The sequence below is a fragment of the Triticum aestivum genome, chromosome 7B, assembly GCF_018294505.1.
Source record: "Triticum aestivum cultivar Chinese Spring chromosome 7B, IWGSC CS RefSeq v2.1, whole genome shotgun sequence".
NCBI lineage: Eukaryota > Viridiplantae > Streptophyta > Magnoliopsida > Poales > Poaceae > Triticum > Triticum aestivum.
The window spans coordinates 418,702,682-418,718,143 of record NC_057813.1 but is presented as its reverse complement, the minus strand read 5'-3'; the positions used below and the strand labels follow the sequence as shown (position 1 = coordinate 418,718,143).

General features: G+C 48.0%; 1 protein-coding gene across 1 annotated transcript; it reads right to left on the bottom strand.

Moving 5' to 3' along the window:
• Positions 1 to 5,536: 5,536 nt before the first annotated feature.
• LOC123159901 (phytolongin Phyl1.1) lies at positions 5,537 to 7,278 on the bottom strand. The gene is made up of 2 exons (XM_044577709.1): positions 7,029 to 7,278; positions 5,537 to 6,872 (listed from the first exon to the last, which is right to left on the bottom strand). The coding sequence occupies exon 2, from the start codon at positions 6,666 to 6,668 to the stop codon at positions 5,835 to 5,837; it is 834 nt and encodes a 277-aa protein (XP_044433644.1). The 5' UTR covers positions 6,669 to 6,872; positions 7,029 to 7,278; the 3' UTR covers positions 5,537 to 5,834.
• Positions 7,279 to 15,462: the final 8,184 nt, after the last annotated feature.

The following is a 15,462-nucleotide window of genomic DNA, read 5'->3' as shown; positions in this document are numbered from 1 at the left end:
TGATTGATGCATATCATATGGTGTTATTGTCGTACGATCTCTAGAACTATTCATGACACTTTGGGGTGGTTCATAAAACTTTGAGGTGGTTTACTACCTACACTATTTCACCCTACTTTCTCCAATAGGAATAGAGATTTCGGAGTGATTTTTGCCGCATTTTGAGGGATTGTTATGTGATTCCATTATGTTAATGATGTTGAGAGATTGCACTAAAGAGAGTATGAACCCTAGGTCTTGTTTCTAAGCATTGAGACACCTTTTCCACACATTCTTGTTATTTGCTACCTTGTTGTTTTTGTTTGTTCAGATTATAAAAGCTATTTCTACCATCCGTATTACACATCTATCATCATCTCTTCGCCGAACTAGTGCATGTATACAACTGGCAATTGTATAGGGTGTGTTGCGAACACAAGAAACTCTTTGTATTTGATTACAGGGTTGTTTGAGAGAAACTATGTTCATCCTACACCTCCCACTGATTGATAAATCTTAGGTCATCCACTTGACAGAAATTTGCTACTATCCTATAAAACTCTGCGCTTGGAGGCCCAACAGAGTCTACAAGAATAAAACTGCATAGTAGACTTCATTGCACCATTTACCCAACCACGAAAGTGAGGAGGCAATGCCGCGTGGCGACTATTTGATGCGTCGCTGAGGGAATCCAAGAGATCAAGTACATCATTTAATTGTCTGGTGGTAGATAGTCACTACTCTCCCCTCGTAGTCGACTCTCTTTGCGAGTGGTGCATGTACGGGTGGCTGATCTGCTTCAAATCCTGGTTGTGACACAAGGAGGAACAAGATGGAACTTCACTTGCGCCCCGACAATTGTGTTTGGAGCAAGCTCCAATCGAAGCCTCAAACCTCTCCGTATTTGCAGGCTGCAAGGTCATTTTTCAAGCGGCCTCCATAATATATGGTAATCACGACACATAAGGTGACTCTTCTAGAGTGCCTTTTCGTGTGCATATCGCCATATTAACGGTTTTTATGGCAATCATTCTCGGGTGAGGGAAGAGGGAAGCTCCAAGAAGGCTTTGCTCGCTCGCTAAAAAATGTAACTCTTTCATTATGAGCTTGTATGAATTCAACGTAGTGTCTTCTCTTATTTGGCTTAGAGAGTTTTTGCTTAGATTTTTCTAGGGGACATGCTTAGAGATTGACAAGTGATAGAAAAGTGTCAAATACACGTTTTGCTAATCTGAAGTCCTCCATTAAAAACTAATCAAAGGTTTTACTTTACGTTGTGTAGTTCATAATTGTTTTATAGAAAAGTAAAATCCCAACCCACTCACATATAGGTAAACGCTTTTATGAACAGGTGTACCTACTCTCTATTTGGCTGAGAAACAACACATCATTGTTACTGTAATCCAAGCAGATTGGACAAAGCCCAAGTAACAAACTTCACCTAAAGTTGGATGGCAATACTTCGTTGCAGCGACTAATGCACGGGTACCCCTTGCGGGGGAGACCCAGCTAGTGCCCCAGCACGCCAAATGGTTTTGACGCCTCAGCATCACTACAGGTCACATGATAGGTGAACCCTGCGGGAACATGTATTTTTCACGCATTTTTTCTTGGGTTTTTTTCCTTATGTATTCCTAGGTTTTCAAGGAAAAAATTACTTCTTTTCCTCGCGTGAAGCACACCGGGTGTAAAAAACAGTTGTAACTCTTGGGAAGCAGAGTTGTGCTTTTTCGTGAACCACACATGTGTTGACGTGAAGTGCATATGTGCTTGCCACAGCTGTGCTTCTCAAGAAGTGAAAAATCACGGTTGTGTTTCCGTGTGAAGCACCATTGTGCTTCTCAGAATGTGAAAAAGCAGAGTTGTGTTTCACGGTGAAGCACAGATGTGCTTCCTAAAAAGTGAAAAAGCAGAGGTATGGTTCCAGAAAAGTGAAAATACAGAGGTGCTTCCGATTTTTGGTTTTTTAACCATTTTTCCGGCTTCACTTTTTTCGGTTTCTTTTTTTCTATTTCCGGTTTTCAGTTTTTTGGTTTTTTTTTGCGTTTTCATGGAAAAAATCGCCCAAACCTCATAGCATGGGATCTAGTTTTGAAGTTCTCTGCACGAGAAACGAAATGGTGAAAATGTTTCGTGATTTGGACACACGGTAAAGAGATAAAACGTTTAGAAAAGAAAGCATGAACGAAGAAAGCACAGAACATCAAGTTTATGAAAAGTGCCCCACATGCAATGCACCATTTATCACCACGAGAGAAGGTGGGAGTGAACGATGCAAGGAATTCCCTCTAACTAGTGATTTTGTGGTCAAATCCTATTCGGCGCCTTACGGGCGGAATATTGGCTATCTGGTACGCGATGCACACCCCCTCTGTACACTTGGTATTATACCTGGGCCGGCCCATTCTATTTTTTCTGTTCGTAAAAGCAGAAAAGATATGCCCTCGCCCGGATTCGAACCGGGGATCTCCAGGTGAATACTCGCTGAGCTAAACACCTTACTGCCCTTACCTTCTGTAGTAAACTGAAAGTTCTTCCCCTATTTCTTCTTATGTCTTTTTCTTTTTCCTTTTGCTTTTTTGCTTTTCCGTTTTTCTTCTCTCTTCTCTTTTTTTTCTCATTCGAGAAACTTGCTTTCTTCATGATTTTTTTCTACAAAATTTATGAACGTTTTTCAATTTTGGAGGAACTTTTCAAATTCACTGTTTTTCAAATTCGATGACCTTTTTTCAAATTATGATGAACTTTTTCAAATTCCATCAACTTTTTTTTCCAATTTTGATGAACTTTTATCCAATTTCGATGAACTTTTCTCAAATTCAATGAACTTTTTTCAAAATCGGTGAACTTTTTTCAAACTTGATGAACTTTTCTCAAATTTCTTGAAATTTTATTGAAATTCGATGAACTTTTCCATATTTGTTGAACTTTTTCAAATTCCATGAACTTTTTTCCAATTTTGATGAACTATTTTGAAATTCAATGAACTTTTTTTCAAAATAGGTGAACTTTTTTCAAACTTGATGAAGTTTTTTTTTTCAAATTTTGCTGAACTTTTTCCAAATTCCATGAACTTTTATGAAATTCGATGAACTCTTTTCAAACTCAATGAACCTTTTCATATTTGATGAACTGTTTTCATTTTTGTGAAATGTGTTTCAAAATTTCTGAACGCTTTTCAGAATTTATGAACCTTACTCCTGGTTCAACTATTTTCTCAGCATGATCTGCTTGTTCTAAGAGAATTTTTTATGTACGAGATTGCTACATGCTCCAACAGTCAAGTACAACTGCCGATAGTGGAATCTTTTCTGCGACAACATGTAATATACAATCATTTTACTGTTCCTCTAATTCATTTGCAATCATATACAAATATTCCCTACGTACAGGAAATTTAAAAATTGTTCCAACAAGACATCTATTCTTATTTTCTCTTCAATTCACATGGATTCCGGCTATTCAAATAGTTCAACGTTGGCATCTGCCAAATTTTGAAGGTTTGGAAGTAAGTTCTGGAGATGGAAACTTGGTTTTTGTAAAACAAAAAATGTGTTTTTTGCAGTCTACTTTTTTATAACTAACTCTGCCATGCTAAAATGAACTTTCTTCTTGTTATTCTAACTTCTTCAATTTCTTTTTTTTTTCAACAGGATCATCATGCTAGCTCACATGCTGAAGTGTTGTTCCCACTCCAATGTAATATAAGACCTAGCAAATTTGTGTTCAAAGATCAACTTTCTTCTTATTATTCATGAAAATTAACACTTTTCTGGAGAATTTACTACACATTTATAGTTCATTTTTCCCCATTTTATTTAAATTAATGTCAGATTATTTTATTATTTGTTAATCAAACAGAAAAACAATAGTATATAAGAAAAACAAAGAAACAAGACAATACACAATTTTCATCAACAACCTAAAAGAAACAATAAAAATAATCCCGTGCTGCCATTTTTACCACGAGCGAAGTCAAAGAACAAAGCAGCGACAACATCAAGCACGAATCAGCTTCAAACAGAATGAAACAGCTAGAAAAAACGAGTGGGCTCCCAACAATGCAGCCCATGAAAAAAGCACGTAGGTTCCGAAACTCCTTACAGGCGCCGAAGGCGCCGACGAGGAGGTCTCGATTTCGAGACTTCACTCAGGGCAGGCATATGGCCGAAATCACTAATTAAGGAGTATTCCTTGCGGAGATCACTCCAACTCCCCCATTAAGAAGCACAACCCCCACCAGAATTTGCTCGATCACCCCTTGAAGAAAAAAACAATGTCGTCTTGAGATGAATTTTGTAGTCCTCAATAGTAGCGTTCTTGCGGTGGGCACCTTGTCATTGAAAATAAAAGGTCGTCTAGTTCTCCTCCTTCTGCGGCGATGCTTTACCGGTTGATGTTACGGAGTTAGAATTATGTTTCCTCCGCATATTCAGTGCAATTGCTCTTGCAGAGTTTAGGTTTGTGTCTTGCTGAACCGATCTTTCAGATCTGTTGAGTTTTTGTCAGTGTGTTTTGTTGTTTTTGTTGATTTTATTTTTCATGGAGCTGGAATCTTTCCTTCTGCAATAGAATAAAGGTCTTGTGGCTCGATGGCCTACACTCTTCTACAGAAACATTCCCTGTCCAACTCCGGTCATCTCTCATGGCTTTACCTCTTTTTGGATTGGCAAATCAAGTGGCTCTCTGCTACTTGTATTTTTAATCAGTTCATGCATGTGTACGAGTGACGGTGTCGCTGTCCCAGTCTAATTGCAGTGTTTTTGTTGAAGTCTCGGGAGAATATCATCTTTCAAAATTATTATTACCATAGAAGTGTAGGCCATCTTTGATACCAAGCATTGTGATGTAATTGGTGTCGTGCTTCAATAAATTTACAGGTAGGTACTCCCTCTGTTAAGAAATATAAGAATCTTTAGGTGATCTAAACGATCTTATATTTCTTTACAGAGGTAGTATTTCCGAAGAAAAAGGAGAAAAAGGTACCACTGATTGCTTGATACGATTGTTTTCACTGATTTCACATATATAATCATCATAGTATTTGAAAATGACAATGTGCATCCGCGTCATGTACCACTTGTGACTAAAAAGTGATTGTTTTCACGCTCCTACACCATACCAAAGTACGAGCTTCGGACTGATTATTTAGTTGCAGCTATACGCAGCTGATAAAAAACCCCAAGCCAAGACAATATTGCATTAACTTCAGATCTTACCTGCATGGATTTCACATCTTCAGGAAACAACTGCTCCTAACTCTTCAGAGTATTGATCAGTGTGTATCTATGTATACAAAAGATTATTTACATGTTTATTCAGGTACTGGGGACAACAAATCCATGACCAGTCCTGCAGAATTAACCTAATGTGGCCTTATCTAGCAAGGATCATTTTCATATCAAGGTGTGAAAATAGTACTTACCGAGCATCTAAACCTATCACAACTTCACAACCTATCAGAACTCAGAACTGAACTCTTTGTAAGAGCAGAAATCCACTAAAAGGTCATGGAATGGAGGGCAATGAAACAAATTAGGCACAACATCTGCACAAGTATCAACGAAAGCAAAAATATAAACACAAGATGAACTCATACTACAGAAAGACCACAAACGTCACGTCTGTGAAAAAATAATATCGAAATCTCATGTACAAGAGATGAAGCATATGTACATCTTCACCAGAAAAAACCTCAATTCTTCATCATCTGATCCTGAACATATTGCTAGGCGTGGTTCAAATCCCCTCCATTACCGTTTTCTTGGCTTATATCTACCTTTCTGGAAAGGAACATACCAAAACTCACTGCATTTTGAAACTTCTTGATCCCCCAGCAGCTACAACAAGATAAATCACCCGGACACACACTGGAAACCCTTGCAGACGGCAAGCCAAGCAGCAAACAATACCACACAAACGAGAACATCAACAATGATGATGATCTTCACATGGCGCATCCACAGTGACCGCGACGACTGCTGCCTCCGTAGCCTGGATTGGCTTGTGCTGCGCTCCAATGACATGCCCCCAACATCCTCTGGCTGCACATCAATTCTCAAACCTCTTGTGCCATGGTGCTCATCGTCGCCATCCCCCATAGGCATCCCCTTCTCCTTTGCCTTCTTCTTATCCTTCCTGCCACTGCCTTTTCCAAGAAGAGGCGCCTTCGACGATGTGCAGCCCGAGCTGCCATTCGACCCTCCCCTTTGCGCACCACCCTCAGGAACAAGTGCGGCACGGGGCATCTTCTCCAGTGAAGCAACCAGCCTCTGGACAGCCGGAACCAGCGCGTCATGGAACCCATTCCTATTCGTGTTCCTGAACTCATCCCGCACACGCTCCAGGAACTGCAAGGCACCCACATTCCCGACGCTCGGGTCGATGATTGCGAAAAAGGTGTGCCCGTCTGCCATCAGATAGCCGTAGCTCCTCGACCCCGAAGTGTGGATGTAATGCCGGTGGTAGGGAGGCACGTTCTCGAGGCAGAGCGCCGCCGTGGCCTCGGTCTGCGAGTCACCATCCTTGCTGCTGTAGCTGTATATGACCTTGTTCCCCTTGGCAATGCAGCAGTACACCGTGTTGTCGGCCGACGAGCTCATCCGCGGGTCCTCCTCTGCAACGTCAACCTCCAGGGGCTTGGCGCGCGACGACAGTAGCTTCACAGACCTGGATCGGCGAGAATTCATCAAAAGCCCCCGAAGGCCGAAGCGACAGCTTCACCCTTCGTACGGACAACTCGCCCCAATTCCGAACCGCAAGAACCGGGGCACTCTCCGACAGGATCCAGCCCACAAGAACGGAATCCGGCAGCGATTCAGGCCGGCCCTCCTCTCCGGCGACCGGCGGCGGCTTCTTGGCAAGGGGCGGCGGGGAGGATCACGGATCAAGAACTGGAAAAGTCAGCGGAGCGCGGTTAGTATCCGCCGCAATTCGCGCGAGCCACAGCCTCAGCCCCCATTACTAGCCTAGAATCGCGCATCAAGGAGTCGAGAAAAGACCATTTCTTGATCACGGAAAATAAAGAAAGTGATCTGGGGAACAAATACCTGGATAAAAATGGCGTGGCCGCCTCGCGAGGGGAGGAGGGCGGATCAGAGGGGCGCTGTCCTGGATGGATATTTGGACAGGGAGAGAATGAGACCGAGGAAGGCGAGGGGGGAGAGAGAGATCATATTATTGTCGGGGAAGACGGAGGGCGAAGACTTGGCCGGGGAGGGGGTGGGGTGGGGATTTGACTCGGCAACGAGGGGGAGGAGGAACGGTGGTGACGCGGTTTGAGAGGTTTGAGCGAGCATCGTGTCGTCTGCACTCTGCCGTGTGTGTGTGCAGTGCGTTTCTTTTTCTTTTTCTAGGAACTCGTCCAAAGCTACTACTACTACCATGTAGCTTTCGGATCATTATTGAGTCGTACGAAAATGCATTAACAGAATGGTATGTAGAGATGCAATTTGCCCAACTTGGGAATATGATATTTTCTTTTCATGTTTAATCTTTCACAAATAGAGTTGAGTTTGTGTGAAAAAAGAATGACTAGCGCTCTCACCTAGGCCCTAGCGCTCCCCTCCCCCCGCTCCCGCCGCCGGCTACTCCGGCCGCGGCGTCCACTCCGGCCGCGGCGTCCACCTCCCCCCGCCGCGGACCACTCCGGTCGCGGCGGCCACCTCCTCCGGCGATGGCGGACGGTTCCTCCAGCCCGCCTTCGGTCTCTTCGGCGTTTCCTCGGCCGCAGCCGGTGGTTTCCGGTCTGGGCCTCTCGGGGTCCCCTGGATCCAGTCGCGCTACGTCTTCCGGCGGGGCGAGCCAGCAGGTGGCTGGCCCGTCGGCGGCTCCGGTGGATGGATTCCGCCGCCCCAGGCCCACCAGCAAGGAGATGTGGCGCCGTCGGCGTGCTCTTCGGCGTCAGCAGGAGGCTGGCCCATCTGCTCGCAGGGCTCCTCCCTCGCCGTCTTCTTCGTGGGAGCGGAGGGAGTTCCCGATCAAGCTGCAAGGTCTCTGCTTTAAGTGTTTTGGGGACGACCACAAGAAGCAAGATTGCCCAAACCGTCCCATGTGTTACCGTTGTGGTGTGGAAGGTCATGAATCGTTACAATGCAAGCGTCGTCGGAGTCCTGCCTCGGAGAGGGAGCTGATCCGATCGGTCCTGTCCAAGATGGGCCGCCTGGACCCGTCGGTGGTGCTGGCTGGTGCTGGGCGACAGACCTCACCGGCGCCCAGGCAGGAGGTACCTGTGGTGCCTCCCTCGCCGGCGGCGGCTGAGCCTTTGTCCTCAGCATGGCCAGCAGCCTAGGCTTCTTCGGGGGGCATCTGCGTGCTCCAACGCTCCCCGGAGATGGATGATATGGAGCGACGTCTTCGGCTGGCAGTGGTGGCATACATTGGTGGTGTGCGGTCGTCGATCTCCTGTGAGGAGGCGGCGGAGGCCATTTCGGTGCAGCTGGAGATTCCGCGTCACCGCTTCTCTGTTCATCGATTCCAGCCGGAGGATTTCTTGATCGTCTTTGCCACCCCGGAGCTTCACAACATCGCCCTCCGCTCCCTCCCGGTTGACAATGGAAGCTTCCAGCTTTTCTTTATGCCTTGGTTGCAGCAGCGCAAAGCTACTGCCAAGGCAATGAGGGTGCAGGTGGACCTCATGGTTGAAGGAATTCCTTCGCATGCGTGGTCTCAAGATACGACTGCAGAGATTCTGGGAAACGCTTGCAAAATTGACAGCTTGGCGCCAGAGACAGCGGAAAGATCGGATTTGTCGCTGTTCAAGGTGCGTGCCTGGTGTGTGCAACCGGATGATATCCCGGTGGACAAGCGGCTGTGGATCCCTGAACCGGAATTGGAAGATGCACGGCAGCGGCGTGCTACGTCTCGCCAATTCCTGGAGTACTCGACGCTCATCCATATTGGAAGGCTGTGGGATTTCAACGCCCCGGAGAACTGGCGCCTTTCGGCAAGCTCCGGCAGTAGCGGATAGAGTGGGTTGCCGGACGATTTTGACGACTTCTCAGGAGGAGGGGAGCGCCAGGTGCTGCCTTGGACGCGAGGCCAGAGGGATGACCGTGGTGGTGCGTCTGGGGCTACCGGAGTTGGCGCCACTGGCAGATCCTTCAGACAGGTTTTGATGGGCAAGTTGGGTGAATCCAACTGGCGGCTGCCGGCGATTGGAGTCGGCATCAAGCAGTTGGCAGGTGTGCCGGCTAACCGGATCAGCAACTCCGGTGAGCCCCGGGTTTCGAGACAGAGACTTTGGTGGTGCCAGCATCCCTGGCTGGCACACTGGATCTTGGTGGCCGTACTGTGGCTGCCGAGGCGCAGGCCACGGCGGCACCCCCACGGCTTCTGGTTGTTGCAGATCCTGTGCTGGAGAGAGCTGTCCCACTGGCAAGGGTGACGCCTCCAGTCGGTGTGGGACCCGAGATGGATGTGGTGGTTGCGCCAGCAGCGATGGAGATTCCCTCTATCCACTCGCCGTTGGCCAATCAGAAGGTGGTCGTGCCATCTATGGAGGCCGACAAAGGTGAGGTGGTTCTGGAAGGAGACAGTGGCGGTGGCCCTCAGGATCCCAAGGCGGAAGTGGTGGGTTCTTCGGGCAACCTTATTGCGGCAATCATTGCGGAGCCTGAGGCGTGGGTGGTGGAGAGCGACAAGTCGATGGGGGCAAAGCAGATTGATGCCCCGCCAGTGGAGACGGGGATTGGTCATGTGTCGCTGGAAGAGGGTGGGGATGAGGCCAGTAATCGAGATGCTGCTGCCCTCTGCTCCCCCACTGCGGGCTGGGCCCCAGTGGAAGAAATCTTGTCGGCCACTTCCACGTTGGTGCCAGCGGGTGGGGCCCAGGAGATTCTCTCGCAGATGGATGTGACCCCGCCATGCAACCTATTGTTGGCGGGCATGCAGGATGCGACACACACATGCAACGTGTTGGCGCTGGGCACCACACCTCCCAGGGATCAGTTGATCGTGCTTCCTGGCGCGAGGGATGGCGATCAGGTGGTGCATTGCCTGACGGACAAAGAAAGAGTGGCGATGATAAAACTTAAGTCCTTTTATGCGGGACTGCTTAGGAAGTTAGCACCACCTCTTCTCAAGGAGATTGAAGCTGTCAAAAGGGTGCAATTGGGACAGGAGCCGTGCACTCCTAGACGCACCACCCGCTCGGTGAGCACTACAGCGCCAAGGAAACAAAAGACCTCTGTGGCTGAAGTGGTGCTTCTCAAGACTCTGGGTGTTGCGGAGGATGATCTTGCGGTCCAGGACGGTGCTATGGGATTGCTCAAAGAAATCTTTGACTCACCGATCCATGAGCGACAGCTTCGAGCGATTGCAGCAATCTTTGGCAAGTCTATTCCTTTGGACTTGGAGAGGCTGGATGGAGAGACTAGGGTGGGCGCCGCGTGAGTCAGTTTGACGTGCGCCTTTTGGATGCTAGACTTCTTGATGTCTGGCAACAATGTGGAGTTGGTGTGTTGGAACGTGAGAGGGCTTAATAGCCCGGCCAAGAAAAAGGCCCTTAGAGAATTTGTTAACTCTATTAAGGCTGATATCATTTGTATCCATGAGAGCAAATTGGCCGTGGTGGATCGCTTTACTGTTCTGCAATGTCTTGGGCCGGCGTATGATGGCTTCGCTTATCTTCCGGCCAATGTGACACGTGGAGGCATTTTGCTAGCGTGGAAGTCTAGTCTTGTCCACATATCTAACCTAGTCAATGACTCAAACTTCATCACGAGCTATGTTACTCCCCTGGTGGGATCGCCCTGGTGGATATCGGTGGTGTATGGACCACAGGAGGACGCGGAGAAAATTGCCTTTCTTGATGAGTTGGTGGCAAGGCGTGCACTTTTCCCGGGACCTTGGATGGTAATTGGCGATTTCAACCTCATCCTTTGCGCTTCTGACAAGAGCAACGCCAACATCGACAGGAGAATGATGTGATGATTTAGGCGTTTTATCGACAACATGGAACTGAAAGAAATTTTCCTACATGTGTGTAAATTTACTTGGAGTAATGAAAGAGAGCTTGCCACCCTCACCAAGATCGATCGCGCTCTCATTTCGGTTGATTGGGAGCTGGAATATCCTAATTGTGTGTTACAAGCGCTGTCCACGGATGTTTCTGACCATTGCCCCCTACACCTCACGTTGGAGGATCACATTCTCACTCCTAGGCGCTTTAGGTTTGAAGTGTTCTGGACCAATATTGAGGGTTTTGAGGAGGCTATGAAGGAGGCCTGGGTCTGCGAGCCGGGCATCTCGGATCCATATAAGCGCCTTGATGAGCTTCTTAGGAACACTGCCAAATTTTTCATGGCTTGGGGGCAGAAAAAGATTGGCAATGTCAAAATTCAGATGGCAACCACGAGGTTGGTCATCAAGCTATTTGATAAGGCCATGGACGATAGAAGCCTGACTACGGAGGAGAGATGGCTCCGTGGGGTTTTGAAAAAGGCCTTACTTGGCCTAGCTTCGCTGGAAAGAACGATTGCTAGGCAACGCTCTCGGATTAAATGGCTTCGGGAGGGCGATGCAAACTCTAAATTCTTCCAGCTGTATGCGAACGGGAGGAAGGCTAATAACTTCATCCCGGCGATCTCGGTCAGAGGACAGATCATCACCGATCAACAAGGAAAGGAGTCAGCTTTCCATCAGGCGTATGAGGAGATCTTGGGCTCTGCGAAGGCGAGGGAGTTCACTACTGACTTACAATACCTGAACATGGAGCCTATCAACTTATCAGATCAGGATGCCATCTTCTCTGAGGAGGAAATTTGGGAGGTCATTAAAGGCATGCCTGCTGACAGAGCACCTGGGCCGGATGGATTCATTGGGCTCTTCTTCCACAGAGCCTAGCCCGTTATCAAGGGTGATGTGATTGCTGTGATCCAGAAGGTCATGTTGGAGAATGGATGAGGTTTTGGCAGATTCAATAAGGCGTTGATTACTCTAATCCCCAAAAAGACGGATGCCTCCGAGATTGGTGACTTTAGATCGATCAGCTTGCTCCATAGCATCCCTAAAATCTGTGCAAAGCTTTTGGCATCCAAAGTTTGTGGGCGTATGGAGGAGATGATTCACCCCAACCAATCTGCTTTTATCAAGGGAAGAAATCTCCATGACAACTTCATGCTGGTGCATCAAGTGGGGAGGAATCTTCACAAACAGAAAGCTAAGGGAGTATTGGTTAAGATGGACATCTCGAGAGCGTTTGATTCGTTGTCCTGGCCGTTCCTTTTCGAAGTGCTTCGGGCGAAAGGGTTCTCGGAGAGATGGAGATCGCTCATTGCTACGCTGTTATCCTCGGCTAGCTCTCGAGTGATTGTCAATGGCAGCGTTGGAGATAAGATCTTGCATGCTTGTGGCTTGAGGCAGGGAGATCCAATCTCCCCTCTCCTGTTTGTCATTGCGATGGATGTTTTGTCTGCCCTCATTGTTCAGGCTCAAGTTACTGGAGTTCTAAGCCCGATGCCAGGATGCTCTCCGGTTCAACGGCTATTGATCTATGCGGATGATGTCGTTCTCTTCATTAGGCCGACATACATGGATCTTGCATTTGTCAAGGAAGTAATGCACATCTTTGGAGAGGCATCGGGCCTGAGGATTAACTACCATAAATCCTCGGCAATCATGATTAGGCCGTGAGTGGGGGACACCGAAAGAGTTGCGGCAGCGCTACCGTGGAGGATTCAAACCTTTCCGTGCAAATAGCTCAGCCTCCAACTCTCGATCAAGCAACTAACTCGCAATCAGTGGCAGCCTATGGTGGATGCGGTGCTCAACTTCATGCCAGGATGGTCAAGAGGTCTGATTACAAGGCCTGGCAGATTGATTCTTATCAACAGCATTGTTAGAGCGAGGCCTACCCATCATCTTATCGTGGCCAATGCTCCGAAGTGGGCCTTGAACAACATTGACATAGGATGTAAGGCGTTCTTTTGGGCCGGTTCAAAGGAGATTCATGGTGGAAAGTGTCTAGTGGCCTGGATCTGGGTCTGCCGGCCTAAGGAACTTGGTGGGTTGGGTGTGATAAATTTGCATACACAAGGAATTGCCCTCAGGCTCAGATGGGAATTGCTCAGACGTACTGACAACTCCAAACATTGGCAGGGTCTGACTATGTCGGCGGACAAGGAGATGCAAGCAGCCTTCGCTAGCTTGGTGCATTGGACTCTGGGCAATGGTAGCCAAATCTTATTCTGGAAGGATAGATGGATCCAGGGTCTCCGCATTGTGAAAATTGCACCGCTGGTAGTAGCGCATGTTAGAACCCAAACAGTGAATCGGCGGTTGGCAAAGGATGGGTTGACCTCAAGCAACTAGATAAATGACATCAAAGGGGAGCTGTCAACGGATGGGCTTGTACAATTCATTCAACTTTGGGAGATTTTAAGTACGGTGGACATTGACTCTTCATTGGAAGATCAAGCTAGTTGGAAGTGGTCGGCTTCGGAACAGTACTCGGCTTCTTCGGCTTACCGGATCATGAACGAGGGGTCTATCAGATTGGGATGCGCAAAAGGGCTGTGGAAATGTTGGGCTCCCCTGGGCTGCAGACTGTTTATGTGGTTGGTGTCACATCCCTAGTTCTGGTATGACCTAGACTAGCTGGTCATGTGTGCATCATGTTTAAATTTCAATAAATTTTGAATTGGGGACATGTGAAAGCCTCAGAAATCATTTCTGAAAATGACCAAGATAAAAATTGCTTCAAATAAGTCCAAGAAAATGTTCCTATGAATCTCTGGAAATATTGGCAAGGGATAAAATTCAAACCAATTTTTAGAATCTCAGAAACAATTATTTTGGGCCTTTGAATTAATCCAATAAATATTTGAATTGGATCTATATTTGTTATATAATAAATATATGTTCAATAATTCTGAAAATTGTTGTGTGGCTTTGGACAAGACCACTTAGCTTACACAATTATTTTCATGAAGTTTAAAATTGATTTGGTATTTAGATCAAATCAAAACAAACAGCAGAAAAATAGAAAACAGAAGAAAAGTAAAATAGAGCAGAAACTTACCTGAGCTTACCTGGCAGCCCACCCGCAGCCCAACACTGTGCAGCCCAGCAGCGGCCCAGCCCACCAGGCGCTCTCCTGTCGCCTTCCTCCTCGCGCCAGTAGGCGAGGGCGCGTGCCCGACGCGCGCAGCTACACGACGAGGCCACCTCCTCCCTCCCTGCATGCCTGGCTCCTCCTCGACGCGTCTGGACGATGCCACGCGACGCCCAGAGCCGTCCAGCTCTCCCTCTCTCTCCCCCGAATGCTCTCCCCCTCCTCTGTTCTTTCCGCCACCGAACACGCCCGTCGCCGCCGACCGTCACCACCGCGGCCACCAGCATCCCCACGCCCAGCCAGCTAGTGCCCGAGCTCCGCCTCCTCACACTGAACCTCTCCACGCCGAAGGAAACAAGTCGGAGGGCCCCGCTTCGTCGCCATCGTCGTCGTCTTCACTGTCGGGCACCGGAGATCGTCGCCGCCGATTCGTCGTCCACAGGGCCTCCCCGAGCTCGCTGACCCCCTCTCCGACCCCGCTGTGAGCTCCGCCATCGTTTTCCCCTCTCCTCGTGCCTTACCTCCCTCTCTAGCCGTAGTTCGCAACGAGCCCGAGAGCTCTTCGCCGCCGGCCATGTCGCCGCCGTGGCTACAGCTGCTGAAGCTCGCAGTAGACCACATCACTGCACTGAGTGCCTCCCCACGAACCCGTAGCACGCCCCAGCTCGCCTTCCCGTGCTCCCTAGATCTCGCTCGCGTCACACCCGAACGCCGGCGCCGCCACGAGCTCGACTCCGGCAAGCTCGCTCCACCCTAGCTCCTCCCGCTCGCACCATTCGATGCGGACGAGTCTCCTCGTTCCGTAGATGGCCTCGGCCTTCGATTTGGTCACCGTGGGACGAAACCCGAATGCCTCCGCCGTCTCTGGCCTCGCCGGCGACGAGCCGCGGGTCAACTCCAGCGAGTTGACCCGGGTTTGACCCCTGTTTGACCCTCCCCTGGGTCATTGACATGTGGGGCCAGCCCCTGCTAATTACCAAGGTTTAGGATTAGTTTAGCGTTAACAAAATCTGTTAATTAGACTAGACACTGACACGCGGGAACTACTGGTCAGTTTGACCTGGACCGCCCCGTTGACCTGCTGACGTCACAGTGACGTAGTGCTGACGCAGTTAATTATTTTCTGGATTTATTCTTTTTCAGGAAATTCCAGAAAATAGTGCTAACTTCTAAAATTCATAGAAAATCAACCGTAGCTCAGAATGAAATAAATTATATATGAAAAATGATCAGAAAAATCCAATCTATCCATCTGTACCATTTTCATGCATGCTAGAGCAACTTTTGTTCACTGTTTAGGTCAAATCAATTAAATGGCATTTGAATAATCACATATGGAGTTTGAATTTGAATCTTGTATTCAAACCAACTTCATTTAATCTGTTGCTAGTTGCATTAGCTCAAATAACAGCATATTGCCATGTCATGAT

Coding starts and splice junctions, on each gene's coding strand:
- LOC123159901 (XM_044577709.1), bottom strand. CDS start 6,668: ATGAATTCTCGCCGATCCAGGTCTGTGAAGCTACTGTCGTCGCGCGCC.